This window comes from Elephas maximus, chromosome 17 (assembly GCF_024166365.1).
Source record: "Elephas maximus indicus isolate mEleMax1 chromosome 17, mEleMax1 primary haplotype, whole genome shotgun sequence".
In the NCBI taxonomy this organism is placed as follows: Eukaryota; Metazoa; Chordata; class Mammalia; order Proboscidea; family Elephantidae; genus Elephas; species Elephas maximus.
The window spans coordinates 86,450,822-86,478,137 of record NC_064835.1 but is presented as its reverse complement, the minus strand read 5'-3'; the positions used below and the strand labels follow the sequence as shown (position 1 = coordinate 86,478,137).

The 27,316-nt window shown below is 43.1% G+C and overlaps 3 protein-coding genes across 3 annotated transcripts in view; 1 reads left to right on the top strand and 2 right to left on the bottom strand.

The window, feature by feature from the left end:
* LYG1 (lysozyme g1) overlaps positions 1–4,857 on the bottom strand; it is a 55,132-nt gene extending 50,275 nt beyond the window's left edge. Inside the window, exon 1 of the mRNA XM_049856571.1 lies at positions 4,795–4,857. The gene's annotated coding sequence lies outside the window, so the exon portion shown is untranslated. The remainder of the gene's footprint in view (positions 1–4,794) is intronic.
* Positions 1,554–21,409, bottom strand: TXNDC9 (thioredoxin domain containing 9). Its single transcript, XM_049856569.1, has 5 exons — positions 21,268–21,409; positions 18,658–18,876; positions 13,426–13,544; positions 8,563–8,817; positions 1,554–6,059 (listed from the first exon to the last, which is right to left on the bottom strand). The coding sequence occupies exons 2-5, from the start codon at positions 18,844–18,846 to the stop codon at positions 5,942–5,944; spliced, it is 681 nt and encodes a 226-aa protein (XP_049712526.1). The 5' UTR covers positions 18,847–18,876; positions 21,268–21,409; the 3' UTR covers positions 1,554–5,941.
* Positions 21,410–22,623: 1,214 nt separating this feature from the next.
* Positions 22,624–27,316, top strand: part of EIF5B (eukaryotic translation initiation factor 5B) — a 71,866-nt gene continuing 67,173 nt past the window's right edge. Inside the window, exon 1 of the mRNA XM_049856584.1 lies at positions 22,624–22,865. Within this exon, the coding sequence (XP_049712541.1) occupies positions 22,831–22,865 (35 nt within the window). The 5' untranslated portion in view covers positions 22,624–22,830. The remainder of the gene's footprint in view (positions 22,866–27,316) is intronic.

Below are 27,316 nucleotides of genomic sequence, written 5' to 3'. Positions count from 1 at the left end.
ATTATTCTAGTAACATGCGAAAAAGAGGAAGATCTTCAACGAGATGGACTGACACAGTGGCTGCAACAATGAGCTCAATAACAATTGTTAGGATGGCACAGGATCAGGCTGTGTTTTGTTCTGTTGTATGCAGGGTCACTATGAGCCAGGGTCAACTTGATGGCATGTTAACAACATGTATTACATTGATTGATTTTTGTATGCTGAACAAAACTTGTATTCCTGGGACAAATCCTACCTGGTCAAGCCGTGAAATTCTTTTTATATGTTGATTTTGGTTTGTTGGTATTTTGTTGTGGATCTTTGTGTCTATATTCATAAGAGATGTACATCTATAAATTTCTTTTCTTGTGATGTATTCTGCTTTTGTTATCAGTACTGGCCTCACAGAATTGAGTTAGAAAGTCTTCCCTCTTCTATACGCACACACATACGCGTGTGTGCACACATGTATATGTATCTTAAGGCTTTGAGAATTGGTATTCATTCTTCTTTACATATGTGGTAGAATTCACCAATGAAGCCATCTGGGCCTGGGTTTTTCTTTACAGAAGTTTTTAAAATTACAAATTCAATCACTTTGTCATAGGTCTATTCAAGTTTTCTGTTTCTTTTTGAGTAAGTTTGAGTAATCTTTCCAGAAATTTGTTCATTTTCTTCTAGGTCATCTAACTTGTTGGCATAAAGTTGTTCATATATTCCCTTTTAATCCTTTTTGTAAAATTAGTGGTAATGTGCCCTCATTCAATCCCGATTTTAGTAACATTCTTCTATTTTTACTGGTCTGTGTAGCTAGTGGCTGATCAATTATGTTGTTTTCAAAGAGCTAGCTTTTGGTTTTCTTCATGTTTCTATTTTTAAAAAATTCTTATTTCCATTCTAGTTTTTTTTTTTTTAATTCATGCTTTAGGTGTAGGTTGCTTTTCCTATTCCAGTACCTTAAAATAGAATATTATTGATTCAAGATCTCGCTTGGTTTTAGCTATAAATTTCCCTGTAATTGCTGCCTAAGCTGCTCTTATGGATTTGTGTCCCCCCAAAATGCATGTCATGGCTAGGCCATGATTCCCAGTATTGTGTGGTTGCCCTCCATTTTGTGATCTGATGTGATTAGCCTGTGTTGTAAATCCTAATTTCTATAATGTTAAAGAGGCAGGATTAGAGGTAGTGAATGAAGCAAGACTCAATTACAGGATTAGGTTGCATCTTGAGCCAATCTCTTAGGAGACATAAAAGAGAGAAACAAGCAGAGAGGAGACAGACCTCACACACCAAGAAAAAAGAGCCAGGAGTGGAGCATGTCCTTTGGGCCTGGAGTCCCTGCACTGAGAAGCTTCTAGACCAGGAGAAGATTAATGGCAAGGACCCCCCAGAGATGACAGAGAAAGCCTTCCCCTGGAGCTGGCACCCTGAATTTGGACTTGTAAGCTGTGAGAATAAATCTGTTTGTTAAAGCCACGTATTTGTGGCACTTCTGTTATAGCAGCACTAGATAACTAAGCTGCATTCCCTAAGTTTTGGTATGTTGCATCATTTTCATTCATCTCAAGGTGTATTCTAACTTCCCTGTGATTTCCTCTTTGATCCATCAGGTATTTCCAAACTAAAACCAAACCCAGTGCCGTCGAGTCAATTCCAACTCATAATGACACTATAGGACAGAGTAGAACTGCCCCATAGAGTTTCCAAGGAGCGCCTGGTGGATCTGAACTGCCAACCCTTTGGTTAGCAGCCGTAGCACTTAACCACTATGCCACCAGGGTTTCCGTCAGTTATTTAGGAGTGTGTTAATTTCTATGTCACTTGTGAACTGCCCAAATGTTACTGATTTCTGATTTCATTCCATTTTGACCAGAGAACTTAACATTGCTTGATTTCAACACTTTTAAATTGAGGCTTATTTTATTTCCGAGCATATCTTCAACCTTGGAGAAAGTTCCAGGTGCTCATGAAAAGAATGTACACTCTCTTGTTGTAACGTTCAATAGATGCCTCTTAGGTCTCATTGGTTTACAGTGTTGTTGGTTTTCTATTTCCTTGTTGATCTTCTAACTAGCCGTCTTACCATTATCCAAAGTAGGGCAACTGCCCTATAGGGTTTCCAAGGCTGTAATCTTTACAGAAAGAGACTGCCATGTCACCTTCCATGGAGCAGCTGGTGGGTTCAAACCACCAACCTTTCAGTTAGCAGCCAAGTGCTTTAACCACTGTGCCACCAGGGCTCCTCAGTTTCTGATAAATCACCTGTTAGTTGGTTTTCTTCTATATTATTAGTGGTTCTTTTGTTGCTTTCAAGGCTGTCTTTTGACATTTTACTATGACATGTCCAGGTATGGATATTTTCATCATACCTGGAATTTTCTGATCATCCTGGATTCATAGATTTTCATCAAATTTGGGAGTTTTCAGCAATTATTTCTTCTAATATTTGTTACTGCTCCTACCCTCTCTCCTCTGCTTCTGGTACTCCCATCATACGTAAGTTGGTATCTACTTCTTTGAAGTTCTATTTTTCTTCATTTCTTTGTGTTGCACAGTCTTTACTGACCAGTCTCCAAGTCTGCTGACTCTATTGCCAGTTCAAATCTACTGTTGAGTCCCTCTAGAGAATTCTGGTTATTGATTTTCAATTCCAAAATGTCCATTTGGTTCCTTGTTTTGTTTTTTTTTTCCAGAGACTTTCCAGCTCTTTACTGATATTAAGCTGAAACACTGCAACCATTCCTTCCTTCAAGTATGGCTTCTGCTCATCTTTCTGAACATAACAGCTGCTGTCCAGTCTTTGCTAAATCCAACATTGCTGTTGTTTGCCACTGAGTCAATTCTGACTCATAGTGACCCTATATGACAGAGCTGAACTGCCCCAAAGGGTTTCCTAGGCTGTAATCTTTCAGGGGGCAGATTGTCAGATCTTTTCTCCCACAGAGTGGCTGCTGGGTTCGAACTGCTGACCTTCCGGTTAGCAGCCAAGCACTTAACCATTGTGCCACCAGGGCTCCTGCAGCGTGATCGGTCACTTTTATACAGCCTTTCTCCCTGTGGTCTTGTAATTTTCACTAAACGACTAGGTGGAGCCATGAAAATGAAGTGTTGTGGCCCACCAAGAGGACTGGATAGCTTGCTAATGATGTAAATAAGGTGCATGACATTCCCACTAGGCTGAAAATAAGCCATCCCAGAGGCAGGAAGAGAGGACCTCATGACCATCAAGGAAGAAGAACTGGGAGTGGAGTGTGTCCTTTGGATCCAAGAGACAGAGAGAGAAACAGCTGTTAACACCGGAGATAGCAAGAGACAGTGAGAAGGAGCAGCGGAGAAGCAGCAGCAGCAGAGGCAGTATAACCAAGACACTAGTAGGAGGCTTTCTGGCAGAGTGGGGTGCCCTTAGGCACTTCTTGGAGGAGCTAAAGAGCTTTTTAACACTTGCCTGAGCATGGCAGAGGCCAGGCTGAGGGGCTGAGGGGCTGAGGGCCAGAGAGCGGCTTGCCTGTGGCATGGCTGAGAACAGGCTACCCTGATCGAGGGACGATCCTGAGTGTTCCTGAACCTGAACTGTAGCCTGTTACTTCCCTAATAAACCTCATCATCGCGAGTATTGCTTGTAAGTTCTGTGTGGCCATTGCAACAAATTATCAAACCCAGCAGAGAAGTAGAATGCTTTGGGAGGAAAGGCTGGTGTCACCAGTTAGTAAAAAAGTCTGAGAGCTGAGGTGTATCTGACCATGCCTTCTAGGAATCAGACTTGGGCTGATGCTGATCATGATTTTCCCGCCCCCTTGTGAAGTCAGAAGACGTCAGAGGGCTCCGCTCCGCCAATTTTATGGCTCCTTAATCCAACATCTAGACCCTCACAGTTTCTACTGGTTCCTTTTTTTCTTGTTTTTGGGCCACACTTTCCTGTTTGCTTGCATGTCTTGTAGTTTTTTGTTGAAAACTGCACCTTTTAGATAATATATCATAGTAATTTTGGATGCTCATCCTTCCCTTCCCCTGGGACTTGTTTGCTTTTTAGTGGCTTGGCTGGACTATTTCAGTGAAGTCCACATACCCTGAAGGGGGCAGCTGTTATCCAAAATACATCCATCAAAACTATCTTTCAGAAATGGAGACAAAGGCGTGGCCAGATTTTAAAAAGGCAGGAGGGGTAGAGGGGTGTTGGTCCTCAGGGGGTGAAGCCTGCGCATGTGCACAGCCAGCCTGAATCTTCCCTTACTAGCAAGAACAGGGCTTTCAGCAGGGCTTCCTTGTACTGTTTCCTTCTCTCATCTACTTGTTAAGGTTCTAGTTGTTCTGCCTCTACGGTTACCACATCCTGCAATGAGCGCCAACTGACAGCTTAACTTTATTGTTCTTGACAGTGACCTGGGGCATAAGTTGATCCATAGTTTAACTTAATTAAATTCAGGCCCCTGTGCAGTAGTCTTTGAGGCTTGCTGTGACCCTATGAAGACTCTTCCTAGCTCCTTTCTCTGGTTCTCTTTGTTAGACTTCTCAGTGGTCTACTTTTCCACTTGTTGCTATAATGGAGCTACCAGTCTCCTTTTAATTGTTCACCACCAAAATCTCCATTATTTTCAGGAACACCCTTAGGCTTGAACTTCCTCTCCCTCACTCTGTTCTACATAAAATCAATTCCCTCAGGAAGAACTACAGAGCTCTTTTTCTCCCACTGGGCAAAACTGGCGTGCTATCGCTCCAGAGCTTGTAACGAAATAATAGCCAGCTTCCCTAGGAGTGATACGCCTGGTCTATAAATAGGGCGCTGGGTGGTGGCCTCTGGTCTTTTCTCCTTACCTTTCTTTGTATGGAACCTCAACTCTGAGCAAGCTGGGGAACGGCAATTGGGATCCAGTATCTTTGGTCAGTCATGCATGGGACCGAGCTTCTGCCTCACACGTGGGGACTGAGTGGAGGAAGGGAGGTCCAGATCTGCTGTTCTTGCCTGGAATAGAGCTTCTGCAACATCGAGCTGGGAGTAGAAGAGGAACACTAGCAGTCTGCTCCTCCCAGGAGAAAGCATAGTCCTAGACTGGTAGCTAGAGGGAAAAGGAGCCCTGTGTTATTGGCTCACTTGCCTATAGTAGTTTCCATTTCACTGAGCCGGGAGACATGGGGCATGAGGTCATGGCTCAAACGTCACAGACTCTCAGTTCTAACCAAGATTTAGTATATTTCCTTGAATAAATATTTCTCTGTTTGCTGCATGCTATGACAATTTCCAATGACTTTAATGGTTTTTTTAAAAATAATTGTTACAAGTTGTTGTTGTGTTACTGAGGAGAGAGTTCACAGACCTCCTCATGCCACCATTCCAAAGATGCAGCCTGATTAGTTTTTAACGTATGTCTTAAAATACAAGCACTCAGTACCCATTAAATAAGGCAGTATGTTCACACAGGAACAACTCTCAGCTGCAATCAGTTAATTTAGCATTGACATACAGCATACAGAATCAATAAATACGCAGTTCTCTAACAGCTAATTAAAAATATTCTAGAGGTGAAGTGTGTTGACAGTAGTTTACACGTACAGCGTGTTATACCAGTAAATGTTACCTGACCTAGTGTATAAAGTAAACAATGCTGCTTAAGAATTAGTCCTGCAAGAGTCTATTGAATTTCTATTTCCAGTTCAGTAGATTAAAAACACATATGTGAATGATATAAAAACTAAGAATCATATTGTGATAAAATCAATCTCAAAAATAGAGAATCCAGACCCTTCCCATAGAATGGAAGAACTCCGAAGTTTTCCTCACCTTAAACATAATCTCCACACAGAAAATATCAAAGATGTATTTCACCGTGACGCAAGTGTATAAAACTCCAGAACGTGTGCGTTAGGTGGACAGCGCATTGAAACCAAGAGCATTTAGAAAACACACCTAAATCTGAAATAGGCAGAAATCAAAAGATGATTTACAAAGAGTTATAATTAAACTCTAATCATCATCAGAGTCTGAATCATATTTCTTTCCTCGGATAGTTTTCTTTTCCAACTTTGTGAAGTTTGTTCCAAATTTCTTTTGGCTCTGAAATGGTGGCTCCATTAAATTTCCACTAAAAATAAAGCAGATTTGAAAAGCATTTTATTCTTTATAATTTAGTACAGCTGGTAAACTAAATTGCATAAAAACTTATCTTCCTCATTTTACCTAAAATTTCTTTAAAATGTTGGCGTTAGGGAAGAGGTGTAATATTCATATTGATGGTTAATAGTTATAAACCATATCTTATACTAACTATTTTAAGTCAATGTTTTATTTTCGCTTTTATGATTAATGACTGACAACAATTTCACAGGATGTGCCAACAAAATTTCTGACCAAAAAGCACAGAAGGAAGTAAAAAAGCATTTTGGTTTCATTTGTTCTGGATACACTGGCCTTGTATTAGATATTCCTTTTCCTGTAACAATGACACAGGACAATGCTATCCTATTGTTGATAACCTGTTATGATCTGTTTGATCTTTTTTTAACATCTCTTAAAGTTTAGATCTCTACAGACATCAACAAAATCTGTGGAATTCATTATCATTAACTTGGAATTGGTATGAAACCCTTTTCAGTGACACTTGAGAAAAAAATAAAACAATTTCTTCATTTAAAAAGATATTGGTGACTATTCCTAGCACCCAGATTCTGGTTTCCAAATATCTTTTACCACTGAAAGGAATCCTGGCTCCTCTGACAAACAGCCAATTCCAGGGACAGTACAGCATGAATCCCCTTAAAACATCTTATATGCACCAGAAAGGAACTACTCAGAGAATTATGGGATCATGTCAAAAAGACACAGAGATCAGCCTGAAGGGAGCTCTCACTAGCCAAGTCTGAAACAATTTGAGGTTCATAGTAAATAATAACAGACCGTAACCCGCTGAATAAAATAATCTATGCCCCATACAAATATAGGTAAATGTAGGAGATGGGAAAATTCTTTATTAAGTCACCATTTAGTCTGGTGGACAATTGGTCAGAGTAACTACCACCAGACATGAGACAAACTGACATCCCGTGCCTCCTGCTAAGATGGAGTGAGGAGGCTTCAACATCACCTCCCTGACATGCCTGCCAGAAATGCGTAATCCCATGTCATCTTGAGGGAACACTAAGCACATCCATATTGGGGGTTGTTCTACAAAATAACTAGGTTGTTTTGTTGTCAGATGCTTTTGAGTCAATTCTGAACTAGTCTGTACTCTTCAAAAATGCCAAAGTTCTGAAAAACAAAGAAAGGATGGTGAATTGTTCCAGGTTAATGGAAACTAAATGCACAGATAACGAAATGCTGCAGATCTCTTAGGCCTGGAGCACATTACTGAGACAGCGGGCAGGAGCCGGACACAGCCTGTAGGTGACGAGACAGCATCGACGGTAACTTCCTGTATTACTAATTGTACTGTGGGCATGTAAGGAAACGTCCCGGTTCTTAGGACGTGTATGTGGAAGTACTAAGGAGTAAAGGACACCACATACATAACTTCCACTCAAACAGGTCTGAAAATTTTTTTACCTATATAGAAAGAGAATGACAAAGCAAATACTATAAAGAGTTTAAAATTGAGGAACATGAGTGAAGGGATATGGGAATTCCTTGTACTAGGTTTGTAACTTTTTAAAGTTTGAAATTACTTCAAAATAATTAATTTTATTTAATAAATGTAGTATTTTATGTTAATATTAAGAAAACAAAACCCAACACTTCTAAAGCCAGTTCCTAAAACACATGAATGGGTTAGGCAGGTCTAGAAGGTACGCAGAGAACAAGTCGGGTGCAGTGTGGGCAGAGAAAAAAATGACACAACTTTCTATTTATTTAAAGGCAGTACTGACTCTGGAACAATGATTGTACAATTTTACCTATTATTTTTCCAAGTTAAGAACAGGCACAAAAGGTGATATGCTCTGATTTGTGGAATCATAAATTGTCTGGAGAAGTGGGAGAAGGGATGAATGAAAATAGAAGTTGGATTTTAGATTTGTTTTCAAACTGATACTGCTCCCCTTAGTAAGGTAAACTAAGCACAGAAACTTTAAAAAATTTTTTTTATCAGATTCTACAGTTGAGGCAGGAATACCTATATTAAAAATCTCATGTTTTAAAATGCAACCTTCTTTATAGTAGCGTGCTTTTAATTTTTATTTCACTGAAGAGAACCATTTAAACTGAAATCAATTTAAGTAACTTAGCACACTGGGAAAGATTCAATTCTGTAAGTGTCATTTCAGATTCCTAGATTAATACAGATTGCACTTCAAAAAGATCCATTGGGCTGAAAACTTTTATAGCTAGGTGTACTCCAAGACTCACTTTTATCTGTACATCGGACTTTGGTTCCATTAATTCTTGCTGCGGGGTCATGCTAATGATGCACACTTTAAAAAATACGTTTCTCCTTTGTGAAAATTTTCTATACACCTTAGCCAAAGATCTTGATTTCATAAAAAGTGTTAAGATACAAAATCCTCTCTAAAAATATCAACGGAAGACACTAATTAAACTAAAATAATGAATTAAATAATGAATTAAAAATAAGTCATTCTTTTTCTGAAAGTTACCTGTAATTAAGAATATCAGAGCAACCGAGCCTCCACTCTAAGGTTTCTGTGGTGAAGTCATCTGTATTTCCGAGGTCAGTGAATCCAACAACATAATCTTGAGTTTTCCCATCTTTCACCAGTGCTAGTGTGGGAATGACTTTGATACGCAGTCTCTCACAAAGGAAAGGAGCCTTTTCCACATTCAGCTTCAAAAATTTGGTCTCCAGATGTTTCTTGGACAGTACCGCCAAATGTCTGTCTATTATTTTACACCTGTAACAACAAAATAGAAATTAAAAAATCTCAAACAACAGATTTATTTTTCAAATAAATATCATTAGCTGCCACTGAGTCAATCCTGACTCACAGAGGCTCCAAGTGTGCAGATCAGAACTGCACTCCATAGGGTTTTCAAGGCTGGGTGGGACCTTCTGGAAGCAGACTGCCGGGACTTACCTCTGAGCTGCCCCCGGGTGGGTTTGAACTACCAACCTTTTGGTTAGTACTCCAGTGCTTAACCATTAGGATACATCTAATTTTGCAGTTTTCGTTTGAGTTTTATAATTAGGCAGCCAACCTATGGTTGTCAGGTGACCTCATTTCCTTATCACAGGGGTGGTTGTTGTGTGCCGTTGAGTTGATGCTGACTCACGGCAACCTGATATGACAGAGTAGAGCTTCCCCATGGAGTTTCCCAGGCTGAACCTTTTACAGGAGCAGACTGCCTGGTCTTTTCTCCACAGAGCCGCTGGTGAATAGGTTAGCTGCTCAGTTATGAGGCAGAAAAACAATCTAGCAGTCTAGAAGGTTGTATCTGCCCTGATGATATTTATAAAGAACAAAAGTATTAAATATATCCCCTAGTTATACAGAGGTTCACAAAGTTGTCATGTTGGTCATGAGAACAAAAATTTCGTTAAGATTGCCATTTCCCTAGGCATGTTTCCTGACGTCTCCACAGGGAGCTCGAAGTGGGGATAAATCACAATTTGATGAAACCCAGAAGAGAATTCTAAAAATAGGAAAGGTACACTGGATGCTGTATTTGGAGGTCCATCAGGAAGGACTGAATGTGCCCCCGAGAAGGAACATTTTATTTTTAACTGTGTACCTGTCAGTCAAAAGTACATTAAGGTTAAAGGCTACTAATAATCTTTAAGTAAATATGGCCACTATGGTTCCAAAGAAATGAAAAATATCAATAGTAATTGCTATTAAGTTGCCTTCTACTGAAGAAAAAAAGGAAAGTGACATTTTCTTTAAATTACAATCTGTTTTTGTCAAACTGGTCAATCCTCTAGCTATTTGGAAACAGACTGTTGTAATAATCTTTCAGACCAGTGGTTTTTTTTTTTTTTTTAAATCGTGCTTTAAGTGAAAATTTATAATCCAAGTCAGTTTCTCATACAAAAACTTATACACACATTGTTATGTGACCCTAGTTGCTCTCCTTACAATGTGACAGCACACTCCTCCTCTCCACCCTGTATTTCCCGTGTCCATTCAACCAGCTCCTTTCCCCCTCTGCCTTATCTTGCCTCCAGACAGGAGTTGCCCACACAGTCTCATGTGTCTACTTGAGCTAAGAAGCACACTCTTCACCAGTATCATTTTATGTCTCACAGTCCAGTCTAATCTGTCTGAAGATTTGGCTTCAGGAATGGTTTTAGTTCTGGGCTAACGGAGAGTCTGGGGGCCACGATCTCTAAGGTCCCTCCAGTCTCAGTCAGACCATTAAGTTAGACCAGCGGTTCTTAACCCTACTTGTTCATCACAATCTACTTTTAAAATATACAGATAAATCAAAACTCTCTGGGAGTGGAGTCGGGAAACATGGAGGTTATTCTTATGCCCTAATAATGTTTGAGAACTATGGCTTTAGACGACTCAGAGAACAAATGCTTCATGGTCGTTTTTACTAGTCAACTATTTTTGTGTATTACTTGGTGTAGTTTTTCCTGAACTAGGCTTGGGTCTAGCAAGTTTCTTATAACTTTGATGTCTCACTACTTTCCCCTGAATGAATCTTTTGTACACCACCTATGTAGTCCAGTAATGTGATTTTGGCAGGGCTTGGGACTGGTTCAGTCAAGGCCAACGAAGCAAACAGGAAGAGATCTGAAATTTTACAATTTGGGTTATTTGCCATGGCACTAGGAATGGGAAAAATTACAGGTCAAAGCCCTGGAATGGGAAACCTGGAAGGGGCATAGTGAGCCCCCTCAAGAGCCTGTTGCACGAGACTGGATTCTTGACAGGACTGTGGAGAGGGACACACAAAGCTGTCTGGTCACCTGCCATCTTTGAGCAGGGCACCACCATCTTTAAGCGGGGCAGCACTGTTTCCGAATCTGCTCAAATTCTGAGGGTGGGAAATTTGGTTGCAATGCAAAGAGTACCCTGCCTTCATTTCGTAAAAGGGAGATTGTCTAGCTGGGCTTCAATCTGTAATTTTTCCCATTCTGGGTACTGTGGCAAATCACCCAAATTTTAAAAATTCTGGGGTCTGTTCTGATGAGGACTCCCTGGCCATGACTGAACTGGGCAGAGCTGGCTCGAAACCCTCAATTTTATGCATGTGAAAAATTATGACGGAGAACAAATCAATAAACAGTTTTTGAATGAAACTCGTAAAAATCATAAATGAACTTTTATATGAGAAACATGCTCCCAAAAATTTGAACAGAAATCAACTCCATACTTTAAGTGGAATACGGCACCTGTTTTAAGTCAGTTTATGATTCTACCATTTGTCAATGAATTAATCCATTAAAAAAATCCAGAAACAGCAGTTGCGATGTAGTTAAAATAGCATCAGATGTAAAACTGGGGTTCAAACTCCTCTTTTAATAGCTGAGTGCTACTGAGTTGCTTACCCTCTCCATGCCTTGGTTTCCACACATGAAATGCAGGAATTACAACACCTATATCAAAGCGTTTTTCTGGATGTTCCAGAGAGAACATACATGAAACTTTTCCTTCCACTATGTGCGTATATACACGTACATTAACTGACCTGATTTTGATTTTTCAGTTTTGTTTGAAGGCAAAGGACTCCTGGTGCTGCGGTTTAACCATCAAATACACGTTCTGAACAGCTAGTAAGCGTTAGGTGTCGCTCTAGGGCTAGGCAAGCCCTCTGCCTTCATGAAATTAAGAATCCAGTGGGGGCAGACATATGATCAACAACCAAACAACATCAATCTTACACGTTATTCTGGTACCAATATATCACATGATTGTATCTGTCAGAGGTTGGCACCTTAACGAATTTGTGCCAATGTGAGATAATTTACTGTACCACAAAGGCAGAAGTTTCTGGGACAGCCTTCTACCTTCCCAGTCCCTTCCCCTACCCTTTCTTACAGGAGATTTCACTATTTTCTTCCACTTCTATTCTCTTAGTTAGTGAATCCCAGTCATCAATCCCTAAAGACGTTAACTAACAACCAAGCTGCTGGGTAATGAGGCTAAGACAAGGGCTAGACAGGCCTCATAAACGGCAGGAGAGAGCAGAGCTGAGACAACCGTGAGCAGTGCAGACTACACAGGAATGTTCGTCCATCATGCAGGGGCAGCTGCTACTGAGCACCAGAAAGCTCTGTCATACTGAATCCAGGTCTGCTATGGACACATTTTCTAAACTTTTTCTTTTTTAATTCAGAAGTCTGGATTTTTAAAAAATTGGGTATCTCCAAATTTTCACATGTTGGGAACTAATCAACTAATGAAATTTGTAGGCTAAAAAAAAAAGGCTTGAGTCTCTGGTTTATCATATAACATCTTCTGGGGTATTTTCATTTTACAAGGGATTACTTCCTTAGAGAGGTTTGCAGAATTGCATTAGTACAAGAGAAATCACATTTTTCTCCCTGCAGCTAAGCCTGGCAGTTTCGACTATGTTTCTGGTAAAAGGCTTGGTCAAGCCACTGTCTCCCCGTCAGACCTGCTGGCTGGGAAGGGCTGACTGAATGAATACGAACTCTGAAAGGCTGCTGGCCCCCATTCCTAACATCTTGGCTATATCACAACAGTAGGAAAAGCAAGGCAGAAATAATTATTTTCGCACTGATAAAAATTTTAAGTAGACATTTCTAAGATTTTTTAAATTTTTATTGTGCTTTAAGTGAAAGTTTACAAATCAAGTCAGTCTCACACACAAAACCTTATATAAAAATTATATACACCTTGCTATATACTCCTAGTTGCTCTCCCCCTAATGAGACAGCATATTCCTTCTCTCTTCCCTGTGTTTCCATGTCCATTCAGCCAGCTTCTGTCCCCCTCGGCCTTCATATCTCCCCTCTAGACAGGAGCTGCCCAGATAGTCTCATGCGTCTACTTGATCTAAGAAGCCCACTCTTCACAAGTATCATTTTCTGTGCTGTAGTCCAGTCCAATCCCTGTTCTAAGATGTTTTTAAAGTTAGCTAATGAAAACATGGAGTCCCTAGGTGGTGCAAAGGTTAAGCACTCAACTGCCAGTAGAAAGGTTGGCGGTTCACACCCAACCAGAGGTGGTGCCTCAGAGACAGGTCTAGAGATGTGCTTCTTAAAAGTAATAGCCTTGAAAACCCTATGGAGCAGTTCTACCCTGCACACATGGGGTCACCGTGAGTTGGAATCAATTCCACGGCAACTAACAACAACAGTGAAAATACAATTCAGAAAACATAAGACGTTTACACGGGAATATTCCTGATTTTCAATAATGTTCATTTATACTTTTATATGCTTACCTTATAAATTGCTTAACTTTAATGCACTGATTTCTAACACAGTGAAGTATACTAGTTATTTTCCTTAATTTCTCAATTAAGTCAGTGTATCTCTAGTTAGATATTTCATCATGTTAAAAACCCCCTGATGGAAATGAAATTACCTGAATGTTGTGTCTCTGTAGAAATGGCAAACCACTTTTCTACTCTCCTTGACCTCCTGAAAAAAGTCTCTCTCACTAGGGATTTCTCTGTACTCGCCATGTCCTTTAGAAAGCCATTCCTAATTTGGAGAAAAGTGAAATATTACACATTTGAAATAAATCTTTCAGTACCACCTGACATTTTAGTGACAAAATCAACATGGTATTTTGTAATGAAGTTGGTTTTACCTTGCTGAGAAATGACTTCACTTTAGCTGTTTACTGTCCTGTTTCTTAGACAATGCAAAACTATAGACTATGGTCAATGACCGGTTCCACAACATGGCCTGGATTTAAGAAAATTATCTGCCTTGGTAGCTTAAAACATTTCTGTTTTCTCAGCACTACCAAAATAAAAATTCAGACCTGAGGGACTTACAGTGTAAGTATCCACTTAATTTCTTTGTATTCTTAAACTAACTAAAACCAGAATGCTTCTCTTGGCCATGAGACCAGAAGAACTGGATGGTGCCCAGCCACCATTACTGAACATTTTTATCAAAGACTCTATGGAAGAATCCTGATCAAAAGAAGAAAATGAGTGGAATTTCAAATTCTCATGGAACCCGGACTTTCTGGATCCATGGAGGCTGGATGAATCCTGAAAACTATTGCTCTGAGGTAATATTTAAACCTTAAAGCTAAAATATCCCCTCAAGTCTTCTTAAAACCAAACAATAGTTCAGCTTAACCAGTAAAGAATGTCTGCCTTGAGCACTGTACTCTTTTTCAAGATCTATACAGGATTAAAGGGGCCCTGGTGATACAGTGGTTAAGTGCTCAGCTGCTAATCTAAAAGTCAGTGGTTTGAACCCACCCCTCTGCTCCACGGTAGAAAGATGTAGCAGTCTTCTCCCATAAAGATTTACAGACTTGCAAATTCTATGGGGCAGTTCTACTCTGTCCTACAGGGTTGCAATCAACTGGATGGCAATGGGTTCAGTTTTTTATATAGAAAGAAATTGACAAGTGCAACTCAAAAGATCAGATAGGAAACTTAGGGGGCAGTAGAGTTTATGTTAATGGGGGAGGACCAACTCAGAGAAGGAGGGCGAGAATGGCTGCACGACCCAAAGGATATAATCAGTGTCACTGAATTGTACACATAGAAATTGTTGAATTGGTGCATGTTCTGCTGTGTATACTCTCACAACACAATTTAAAAAAAAAAAAAGGGAAAGAATATTCATGAGATAATGCCAGTTGTGGGCAACGGGGGATATTACAGCAGCTCTGATGCTTTTTTTTTTTTTTCCTGATGCTTGGGAGTCCTGTTTACTTTGCACAGCTACCTCAAAGAGGCAGGTAAATCTTCTCTACTGGCACAAATGGGCAGTGTCCTAGGAAGGAAGGCTTGTCTGCTCCCATGATGTCCGGAAACAATAAAGATGTCCCAAGTCATCTAATCCAACTTCCTAAATCAATATGCCTGACCTTTCAGGTTCTTGAACCTTTCCTGTGATGGGAAGCTCATCACCTTAACTTGAAGCTCATTGGCTTTTTTTAGGCAGCTGGTTTTACTGAAAAAAAACAAACAAACAAAAAAAAAACACTGGGTTTGCAGGCAGAAGGCATGGGTCTGAATACCCGTTCTACCACTTATTAGGCTAAGAAATCTAATTCTCTTTGTGAGTCTCAATTTCCTGTAAAGTGGGGATGATAAAGTAACTATCTCATTGAGTTGTGAAAATGAAAACAAAACCACATACATGAAAAGGCCTAGAGCAGTGTTTGGTATTCACTTAAAAAAAAAAAACTGTACACATATTCTCTAATATTTAGAAAGGTCTTCACACACTGAACTGCAATATATCCGTATCTTTGGATCCCCACTTGAAATTGAAGCTTAGAGATAAAAGTTCTAATATCTTTTTTATGTGTCAGCCCTTCAAATATCCCATCTCGCCTGTCTTCCCTTCTCCAGACTGAACATTTCCAGTTCTTTTTGATGGTTTTTCATATGAAAATATTTCTAGACATCTTACTCTTCTCCTTGTCCTCCTCTGGGAACGCTCTAACTTGTCCATATCCTTTTAAAATGCGGCAGAGCGTGAACGAGGCACTGTAGAAGTGCACCAAATAGGAGGGCTGGGCGGGCGGTCTCCTCCCTTCCTGTGGACTTCAGCTAACATTCACCTGGGCTCCGACTAGGAGGGCTGGGCATACCATCTCCTTCCCTCCTGTGGACTTCAGCTAACATCACCTGGGCTCCGACTAGGAGGGCTGGGCATACCATTTCCTTCCCTCCTGTGGACTTCAGCTAACATTCACCTGGGCTCCGACTAGGAGGGCTGGGCATACCATCTCCTTCCCTCCTGTGGATTTCAGCTAACATCACCTGGGCTCCGACTAGGAGGGCTGGGCATACCATCTCCTTCCCTCCTGTGGACTTCAGCTAACATCACCTGGGCTCCGACTAGGAGGGCTGGGCATACCATTTCCTTCCCTCCTGTGGACTTCAGCTAACATTCACCTGGGCTCCGACTAGGAGGGCTGGGCATACCATCTCCTCCCTTCCTGTGGACTTTGGCTAACATCACTTGGGCTGCATTTCACATTTCCTTACATTAAGCTGACAATCGGGAGGCCCAGATAGTTTCTCTTTATTTATTTCCGTGGTAAAGCTTCTGAAAACAGTTTAAACTCGAAATACAATTCCTCACTGACATGCGACATTTTGTGACTCCTTTCTTGATTCCCCAAGGATATGTACTCTTTTTAAAAAAGGTACCTTTTTCTTTTGTTTGTCAAAAGGCTGACATTTCTTTTCATTTTTTATTCTCCTGTGTTTGTTTACACAACAGATTGAATACCTGAACCTGTCCACATTCCTGAGGGGGCAAGCCTGCTGATCCTCCAGCAACGCTTGTCGTCTCCCTAAGACACTCCCCATACCCCTGTGCTCTACACACAGCTCCTTTCAGGCAGCACGTGCTCCGCAGGTGTCTGCTGAATGCACTCAAACCAGGACAGCACAGATCACCATGCAGCTGGTCCTACCTGAGCCAGGTAGCACCTGGCTCTTAGAGGCTATCACCCAAGAGCCTCTGTTGAGCTCTTCTATTTCTTAGCTCACCCCCCTGCTCCTTACCTCAGTGCTACATCTCCAACTGCCCTAACAACAGGAAGGGCTTAGCTGACAGAGGGCTATAAATCAATGATGGGCTACTAAGTGCTGAGTATGTTGTTTGCACTCAGCTGCTAACCAAAAGGCTGGTGGTTCAAACCTACCCAGCGGCACCATGGAAGAAAAGGCCTGGCGATCTGTTTCCATACAGATTACAGCCAAGAGAACCCCATGGAACAGTTCTACTCTGTAACACATGCAGTTGCCATGAGTCGAAATTGACTCGACAGCACAAGATGACATGTCACTCTGTCTGATTTCTCCAATACCCTTGTGGATCAGAAGGAATATAAGTTACTACATTATCTGTATCACCCTTTCAAAAAGAGTACCTTTACAACCACTAAGGCTTGTTGCCTATTTCCTCAGAAAACATTTTAATAAAAATGATGTTAAATGCAATAATAGAAGTCCTAAAATGAGATCCTGAGTTACTCCATGACAAATTCATCTTAAACCAATTTATATTATTAATAATTAAAAAAAAGGCCCGAAGTATGTCCATATCAGTTGGTTTTTAATTACACATATGCAGACTACTGTCGTGAATTGCTAACAACTTCATTTGGGATGTTATTTAATTAACATATATTCCTCACTGCACATCAGATAGGTTCAGTCTCTCTACAGACATATTATAGTTACTGCAGAAGAAAGCTGTGGCAGTCTGCTTCTGTGTCAAGATTATGGCCTTGGAAGCCTCAGAGGCCAGTTCTACTCTGTTCTATAAGGTCGCTGAGCTGGAATCAGCTTGACACCAGCGGGCTTGGTCTTGATCACGGTTATGACTTTTTTTTTCAGCTGGGCATTAGCAATTACCAGTGTACTTAACTGTGATCACAAAATATGAGTTTGTGGCAGAGTCTAATCGTATACAAAAAAAAACCCACTGCTGTCGAATTGATTCTGACTCATAGCAAATCATACACAAAAAACCAAACCCACTGCTGTCAAGAATCATATACAGTACTATTTTAAACCCTTCAGTTCCAAAAATCTGTCCTCTGCTTATGAATTATTAGCATTCTCTTAATAGGATGGAGTATGATTTCAAAACCATGTAATACATCCTGTTCTAGAAAACTCAAGATACAAAAATTTGAACTCGGTCATATGAAAGATTCTTTCATTTCTGTAGCAACTGTTCTTAACAGTGAGGGTGTAACACATCAGAAGTGCTACAAGAGCACAAACAAAACTCCCTGCCTGTTTCTTCAGACTCACGTTTCAGCTGCAGCCAAGTGAAGATGAATCAAAGGTGATGAGGAATTTCAATGTAACTTAAACCAATGGAAGCACATTTTTTATAAAAATTCAATTTACAGAATCTCACCCAACTCCTTTCAGAGTCTACAACTATGAGTTTATTCCACACACTCTACGGGACAACAAGGAAAGAGCTGAGACTACCTTACCTTGAGACCAGCATGAATTCTTTCAATAAGCCGTATAATTAAACTGTTACATTGGAAGTGCCTGGGTAATTTCTTCAACATAAATTGCTTTACAGCTCTTATTTGTCATTCCTGCTTTGGAGATGGCTAAATTACGACAGGCTTTAGTACTGCCTGCGAGCCCTGGTGGCACAGTGGTTAAGAGCTATGACTGCTAACCAAAAGGACGGCAGTTCAAACCCATCAGTCACTCCTTTGAAACTCTAGGGGACAGCTCTACTCTGTTCTCTAGGGTCATTATGAGTCAAATCAACTCAACGCCAACGGGTTTGGTTTTTGGTTAGTGCTACCTGAAATGGAAACTACTGACTCCTAGAGCTCCCCTGCTCTTCCTAGACCACCCTCTCCTCAATTAAAAAAATCTGAGCTCTGGAAATAATTTTGAGCAGGATCTGTCTCTTTTACTTGATTCTGGATTAATACATGAATTAGGCTAACTTCTGAATGCTTTTTTTCCCCACCCCGACTAAATTTTTAACAGTCCTAAGTACTTTCAGTTCCAAATTCACTAAAAATTGAGGACGAAAATGTAAGCCACTAGAGCAGATGTGTATGTAAGCTGTTAGGAGCACCCTGTTACAGCAACTTCAGAAAGCAGGGCAGAGAGGTTACTTGTTTCTGCTGTTGGTCTTTCCTCAGCGCCTCGAGCCTCTTCTCCTTGAGGCGTTCCAGTTCGTCCTCACCCATCTGATCCAGTTTCTGGATCTCAGAATTGAGATGTTCTTCCACCAGCGCGGTGGTCTGAAGCAGCTGGTGCTCCAGGGCTTTTGAGAACATGTCAACAGATGCATTGGCTTCCATTCTTCAAAATGGCACAGTTCAGCCTTGGTGCTAGGGCAAGATTGATAAAAGTAGAAGAAAATTACAAACAATAAGAAAAGTTTTCCCTCCCATTCTCAAAAACTCTAGTAAGTATATAATCTGTATGGCACTTAGTATTCTGCTTCTAGTCAAGCACTTGACTTTAGGCTCAAGAATTTCTATTTAAATGTTTTAAAATTTAATTTTCAATTGGTTATAGTTACACAACTCAAAAACTATATACAGTGAAGTTAGGATGCTTCTGACTTAGTTTGTTTTAATATACCAAAACAAAGAGAAGTATTCAAGAGCATCACCAGACCAAAGAGAGTTGAAAAGCTGGGAGTCATACCTAGTGACGTGCACTGACCATAAGTGTTCTTTACCAAAGGAAAAGGGAAGGAAAGCATAAACGACTGTGAAAGAGCAAGGTATAACTGTACTGAGGTTTTCACATAAACATACACATCAAACTTTACTTCAACATACAGCAGAGTTGAACGGAAGGCAGAGTTTTTTCACGGTCTCTGCTCAAGCAAGATTAATGTCTCTAGGCCCTAAGAGACCCAGTAACAATGTATGTCAAGAACAGAGCCCCAGATTCCACAGATGTCAGTTCCATTCCCTTTCTCCCGTTACTAACAAAGTGTTTGTTGTTGTTAGTTGTCCTCCAGTTGATTCTGGCTCACGACAACCCCATGCGTGCAGAGTAAAACTGCTCCATAGGGTTTTCAAACCTGTGACCTTTCAGAAACAGATCACCAGGCCTGTCTTCTGAGGTGCCTCTGGGTGGATTTGAACTGCCAACCTTTCATCTAGAATCAAGTGCTTAACAGCTGGTTGCACCACTCAGGGACTCAAATACACAAAGCCACAAAAATTGAAACAGGTATTGATTTAATAAGTCTGTGTTCTTAACTCTGATGTGAAACAACACAACACTCCAAAGATTTAAAAAAAATTGATTTTTCCATCAACACTGCTTTGTGTAAAATACCAAAAAACCAAACCCATTGCCGTTGAATCGATTCCAACTCACAGCCACTGGACAGGACAGAGTAGAACTGCCCCATAGAGTTTCCAAGGAGCAGCTGGTGGATTCAACCTTTTGACCTTTTATCTAGCAGCCCAGCTCTTAACCACTGCCCTACTAGGGCTCCCTTTGTAAAACAGTGCTCTAAAAATTTGTCCGTTTTGTCAAAGTATTATAAAACCTAACTAATTCAGATTAGAAAGGGAGATCTATCTCTACATATGTTTTAAAACAAACAATATTATTTTTGGCCCACAACAAGCAATTTTCTGTGTTGTCTAGCTGAATCTTTGGGTAAATATCACAGAAAGAAGATTTACCATTTGCTTACGAGGGCAGGAATCTGTCCATCTTGGTAAACTATATTTCATACAGTAGTGAAGCACCGAGAAAATCTGAATAAATTCTGAACTTATTCATCCAGCTTCTGACAGTGTCTGGCCCACACAGAAGCCTTCCATAAATGTTTGTTGAGCTGAAGAAAAATAACCTCTTTGCAAACGTCACTTGTAATTCCTTTTTCTTTACGAGAAAAGCAGTTGAAAAGTATACCCAATTTCATCTTTGCCTCCCAGAGTTAGCTAGCTAGCACAGCGCCCGGAACACAGCGGTGTTCCTTGCTCCACGTTCAATGAGCACGCGCCCAGCTTCCCCTCAAATTGCCCTAAGTGTCAAAACACACCTATTTCTGAGTTTAAAAAACCAAATCGTAAGCTCCTCTAACATGCTATTATGCTATAAAAGTGAAAAAAAGCTGTGTTTCAAATAAACGCTCACTTCCTCCCACCCCGGGCCTCCCACGAACCACGTCGGTCGGCGCGGGGACCAGGCGAGGCAGAAACTGGGTCCTAAACACTGCGCTGCGCGCCAGGACCTGTTCTTACTAGGGGCGCAGCGAAGCTTCCCCGTGACGTTTCACGGGATGAGCCCAGAATTTCATTTTGGAAGAAATGGAAACAGAAGCGACTAACAGCCTCTGTTCCCGAGGTTCACCGCACTCAGAAAGGAAAAACGCTCACAGAGACGGTCTAGCGGTCCCGTAACTCATTCTCCAACCATGAGCGTCCGACTCTTCTCTTTTCCAGCACAGCCGGAAGGGCGGGAAGGGACACAGTTTGTCCCCACATTACCCGACGTTTCCTCAGTTTCCCTCCGGGCACCCGCCAGGACAGTCAAGGGGCCTTCCCCAGAGGATCCTCACCGCTGCCGAGGCCCCGGGCACCAATGAGGGCAGCGCTCCGGGGACCCCGACCTCCACCCTCCGGGGGCGCACGGACACCGGGCCGGGCCGCGCCCCTCCCCGGCCTGCAGGCTGTGGGCCGGCCGTGTGTCCATCAGCACCGGGACGAGGTGGCCCGTTTTCCCACACCGCCCTCCGCCTCACTCACCTGAGCTCACGGTGCGCCTGGGAAGCGGAGGAGCAGGCGGTCCACGAACGCGGCCCACTAACGCTACAGCCTCGCAGCAGCGGCGGGCGGCCGTGAGCCAGCCGTCTTCTCCGCCTCCTCATTGGCTCCGGTCCTCTCGCGATACAACCTGCCACACCCGAGGAGGAGGGGCGGCTCGTGCGGCGAGCGCTTCTGCGCGCGCGCCGCCCCCTCCACCCGAAGCACCTCGGGACCCGTGGTTGCCTATCTTTCGCCTCCCTTCCGGTGAACTGCCCGGCGGAAGAGGGAGCGAAGTACGCTGGGAGTTGTAGTTTTTACAGTACTGAGCCTGGCGCCCGGCTTTCTTAAGCACAGTCCCTCAGTAGTCATTATCACGTTTCCTCAGAAATGAGATAGCGGCGATCTTGCTCAGGACTGACAGTCAGTCTCCGTTTGCGTTCTCTGTTTATTGAACATTTTCTAAACACTTGAGGTCTAACTTGCACAGCACGATGAGTTTTTACATAGGTGAGACTTGTCGTAGCACCCCACTCCCGGGATCAAGATGTAGAACATTCTCATTACCCTAGTAGGTTCCTTAGTGACTTCCCTAACATACTAACTTTTAGGGACTTACTCTTACTTTAAATGTAAAGATCACAACCGATTTGGGGGCCATTAATGGGTACAGGAGTCCTCGGGTGGTACAAACGGTTAAGCTCCTTACTATGAAAGGTCGCCCGTTTAAACCCACCCAGAGGCGCCTCCGAAGGAAGTCTGACCCTCCGCTTCTGAAAGGCAGCCACCTATGGGGTAGGTCCACCCTGAAACCCACGGGGTGGCCGCGAGTCAGAACAGGCTGGGTGGCAACCTGCCGTGGTCGTGTGTCCTCGTTACATGTTTTCTTCAGTGAGTGAATATACTTCATAATCCACGCATGCTATTGAAAGACCCCACTTTTGCCCTGGATGTCTCTCCGTTGGGAATACCCAGAGAGTTCGTCTTCAGCTCATTACGGTTCTTTACTGAACTTCCTGCCGCTGAGACTACAAAGGCACAGAGGTTAAAAGCTGGAATACAAGGTATAGAGGTTAAAAGGTGGAATACAAGGCACAGCGGTTAAAAGGTGGAAGTAAAAGTCCCTTTGTGAACCGAATGCCAATCCCCCAAGTCTGTCCTCCCCCGCGGAGAGGGGCTGACGTGGGGACTGGCCACCTAATTGTCCCCCTGTGGTTCTAGAACCCGGCAGCGGCGCGGCTGTGGGCGCGCGGACGACGCTGCCGGCAGGGGGCGCGCGGGCTCCCGCCCAGCCAGCGGCTCCACAGGCGACGCTCTACCCGAGGCGCCGCTCTCGATGAGCCGCGCCCTGCGTCCCCACGCCGCGGCGGCGGGGCGACGCGCTTGCGCACTGGGCGCTCACACCATATGTGCCCTGTCCCGGTGCGCGGGTCTGTGGGGAGCCGGGAGCGAGAGGCGGCAGCGTAGGGGGGCCGGAGCCGAGCGGACAGCACGGTCGGCCGGGGGACAGTGGGTCTGTGACAGACCGAAGGAAAGGGCCGAGGCCGCGAGGCTCGCTGACACGCGATGGGGAAGAAACAGAAAAACAAGAGCGAGGACAGGTAGGCAGTGGCTCGGTGCGCGCGACAGCGGCCGCCGCGGCTCGGTGGGGCGCGCAGGTCCCGGCGGGCGCGGGGCGGACCGGGCCGGGGGCGCGGGCCTGGAGCCGCAGGGGTCGCGGGCCTGGACCCGCAGGGGACGGGCAGCTCCGCCGCCCCGGTGCCGGAAGGCGCGGAGGGCCTCGGTCGTCCCCGCGAGGCTCCGCGTCCCCGCTGCCTCTCCGGCCTGGCGGAGAGGGGTCCCCGGCGGCGCCGGCCTGGGGAGCGGGGCGGGCGTTTGGGGAGCCCGGCCGGCTGGGAGGGCTCGTCGGGCCAGCCCGGCCGGCCAGGTGGGCGTTGTTTTCGCGGCGCCGCTGCTGGCGGAGTCGAGCTCCCTGTGTCCCCACGGCGCGGGTCGGGAGGAATTCTTCCTGTGCTTTGTACCTGGCAGTCCTTGGGGCGAGAAGGCAGTCGGAGTCTGAGCGACGTGCGCAGCTCTCCGCGCCCTGCTGGGCTGGGCTGAAGTCGGAGCGCCGTGCGTGGGCTCGCTCCTGAACTTGGCCTCACCTGGAGCCAACTCTCGGGGACCACAGAGCTGCCTGTCCGCGCTCCGTGCTTCTCTCGTTCCTTTTTCCGGCCCGTCTTGTGGTCATTTCTTTGCTCTCTAGCACCTCCCCTAAGAAAGGAGGAGGAGATGAAACAAACCAACCAGGGGCGCTCCTTTTTAACCGCTTAACAGGCTTTGGGGGTGACCCAGTCGGTAGTTACTTACCGGGAGATTTTTGGAACATTTCTGTGTGTGACGTTCGATTGCGTCCTTTTACCCTTTTCATTGAAAGGGTTCACTTCTCGGGAGTGAGCAACATCTGTTAATTTTTCTCCTTTGTGTGTACTGCCCACCAAACTTACTCCAAATGCCGGGGAGAAAACAAGCTTTAAAAATAAAAAGAACTTGTGCTAGTTCATCCTAGCAAAACGGATATTTGGTATTGAAGTGGAAATAAGACTACTGATTATAAATTGGAATCCTAGGTTAGTGCCAGTTCATCCTAGCAAAACGGATATTTGGTATTGAAGTGGAAATAAGACTACTGATTATAAATTGGAATCCTAGGTTAGTGCCTCACCAGGCAGTCATATAGCTGATGAGTGGCATTAAAGACACCAAGGTGAGTCTGATACTTCAGTTACGGGTCTGTTGGAGGAAGTTAGTTTGGATACTAGAACTTTTTGTTAATCAAATCTGAAGAGTAAGAAGAAAACAGGCAGTATTCTGGCTGATTTAGTGGAACACAAGTTTCTGTAATTTTTGACAGAATTTTTTGATGCACAGGCTCCCCCCCCACCACTGGAAGAAATTTTCAAATTTACGCAAAAAATAGATGAGTATAGTAAAGCCTCACGTACCTATTACCAGTTTCCACCATTGTTAGCACATGGCCAATTTTCTTTCAACCGCCTGCTGGAAATCATAAGCAAATCTCAGAATTTTTTCTTCTGTAAATCTTTCAGGTGTATGTCTGAAAGATGAACACTTCTTAAAAAAAAAAAGAAAACTGCAGAAACAGAACGTTAAACAAACACGATGTCATAGTTAAGCCTAAAGGATATCAACAATGATTTCTTAAATATCATCAGATATCCAGACAGTACTCAAATTTCCCTGATTTTTATAAAAAGCACTTTTGTTTTTACAGTTGGCTTGTTTGGACTAGAATGCACACACATTTATTTACTTACTCATTCACTCATTCTTCTACCAGTTTTTTATTTTCCGGATCCTTCAGAGTGGAAAAAGCCATTCTGGGGGGATATTGATTACTGTCTCTGTGTTTTTAGAGAAAGGTGAGTGTCTCTGATTGATTCATAAAGTCTCTCTTGGATGGTGTAACGTTTTCCTTGCAGACACAAGAGGCCGTATTAAAGGATTGGTTTGGCAGTAGAGAAGGAGTGGTTTTGCCTCCTCCCCCCACCCCCAACCCCCCAAAAAGAACTCTCATCTGTAGTCTCTGTTTCTTTGGCTCATGTTGAAGGGAAAGTGGTGGCGATGTAACTGAAAAACGTGCACGCTTATTTCATCATATGCTAATATAAACTTTGTAATTTTTTTTTTTTTTAAATGCTTCATGGACTCCTTTGCTGGAGTGGCTTTCAGATTGTGTCTGAGAAATCCTAGGGTTTTGCAGAGGTTTGACAAGAATTGCTTGGCTTTTTTACAGTGGCATTCCATGGAAGATATTTGGGGTGTCGGGGGGAGGGCAGTGGAGCTGAGAAATTCCACTGTTTTTCCAGTTAGTTTGTCATTGGCTTGAGTCAGAATTGACTTGGCGGCAACTTGGCTTATGTTTAAATAGTACTGGTTTTCAAGGCTATTTTGAATATTTGTAAAATGAACAAAAACATAGGAAGAAAGTCTGGAAGGGGGAAGTCCTATTTTAAGATTAATACTCCTATTTGCATATAATGAGATACTCTATCTTGTTTTACTATCTTATATGAAGATCCTCCCTTTAAAGATTTTACCATCATCCCACCTCCTCTCTGCCCCCTTCCCCTCTTGCCTCCTCCCAAACTGTCCAAAGCCAACCATGTTTCCAGCCAGAGAGAACTGGGAGGGAAAAGAGCAGCTGCTTATTCCTTATCAAGATAAGGCCTTGACCCACTTTTCACTTCTTGGAAAGAACACAAAATACTCAACAGTTCTTAATTTTTATATCCTTATGCTTTATGCTTAGTTAACTCTTACATTTAAATTCTTAGCCATTCAGTATTCATTTAAAATCAGATTTATTTAATCTGAATATCTGATTTTATTGGTATAGCATATGTGTTGTTATATCAGTGACTGACATTTGTTTAAAAAAACAAGTTCCAGAATTCTGCTCAAGCTTGTGTAATTCTGAGAATGAGATTTTGTTTATGGTGTTCAACAAGTTGCCTGCCTTCTTTCAGTCGACTGGGCAACTTTTATTGAGATGAGGAATAGGTTTATGGATCTACAGATCAAACAAGATATAAGGCAGTATTTTCACTTCCTTCCTGTGACCTTTCCAGTCTCATTTACATAATGGGGCCTTATCTCAGGGGCTCTTGTGCTATGATGCACTCCTCCTGATGTGTGCAGAGAAGGCATCTGGATTGTCTACCTTTTTTCTATTAGTCTATACTTTTTTCTGTTCTTGTTTCTTTAAGGGTCAGTTTTAAATTGGTGCCTCAACTAAGTGTGGTAGTTAAATTTTTCAGGTTATAAGGAATGCGAGCATGTTACCTTAGGTAATGGGATTAATACAGCCCTTGAAGGTACCTTCCCTGCTGCTCTTAGGATATAGAGGGAAGGAAAAGAATCATTTCACCTGTCCACTGTCAGATCTCATGGAGGTGTGGATGCCAGTCAGGAGCTAGGCTTTCAGGATTCAGCAGAGTTCTGGGGTGCCTTCAGTTATCAGGTTATTTGTTGCTGTGGCTCCCTACAGCAGTGGTGAGCCAGTATAGTGACTCCATTATTTTTCCTCTGCTTTTAACTAGAGGTGTATGGGAGACCTGGGTTTGATTCCCAGCCAGTGCACCTCAAGTGCAGCTACCACTCGTCTGTCAGTGGAGGCTTTCATTGCCGTGATGCTGAACAGGTTTCAGCAGAGCTTCTAGCCTAAGGCAAACTGGGAAGAAAGGCCTGGCGATCTCCTACTTCTGAGAAATCAGTCATGAAAATCATACGGATCACAACGCTCCGACCCTGTTGTGCATGGGGTGCCATGAGCCAGGGACCGACTTGACGGCCCCTAACACAGCAGCAATGTTCCTATCATCACTGACCAACTCCCTCCTTTCCTAGGAGTTGTGGTGCTCACTTAGACGGTTGCCTCATGTTTAAAGAACTGCCTCAGTGGCAGACATTCATTCTGGTCAGTCAGGTGTGATCAGGTTAGCAGGGTCCTTGTGGTAGAAAACATGGCGATCTGCTTAAGGAGCCTGTGCAGAAGGAGCTGTGAGTATAGCAGGCACTCTGAAGCTTCCAGGAGCCCTGGTGGCACAGCGATTAAGCGCTCAGCTACTAACAGAAAGGTCAGCTGTTTGATCCCACCAGCGGTTCTGTGAGAGAAAGGACCTGGGGATCTGCTCCCATAAAGATCATATAACGTAGAGCCTAGGAAACCCTATGGGGCAGTTCTCCTCTGTCCTATAGTCTCATTACGAGTTGGAATTGACCTGACTGCACACAGCAACTGAAGTTTCTTAGAGAGGGAGCAGACCAAGTGACAAACAATATTGAAACCAAACCCGTTGCCCTTGAGTCCATTCCGACTCATAGCAACCCTATAGGACAGAGTAGAATTGCCCCATAGAGTTTCCAAGGAGCAGCTGGTGGATTCGAACTGCCGACCTTTTGGTTAGCAGCTGTAGTTCTTAACCACTACACCGCCAGAGCTTCAGGTGACAAATTAAAAAAAAAAAACAAAACCAAACCCATTGCCATC

What these genes read in the sequence shown, in the direction of transcription:
- TXNDC9 (XM_049856569.1), bottom strand. Translation starts at nt 18,846, where the DNA reads ATGGAAGCCAATGCATCTGTTGACATGTTCTCAAAAGCCCTGGAGCAC. An exon ending in TACAGAGACACAACATTCAG is followed by an intron (nt 8,818 to 13,425) that starts GTAATTTCATTT and finishes TTGTTGTTACAG; the next exon opens with GTGTAAAATAATAGACAGAC. An exon ending in TCTGATATTCTTAATTACAG is followed by an intron (nt 6,060 to 8,562) that starts GTAACTTTCAGA and finishes CTTTATTTTTAG; the next exon opens with TGGAAATTTAATGGAGCCAC.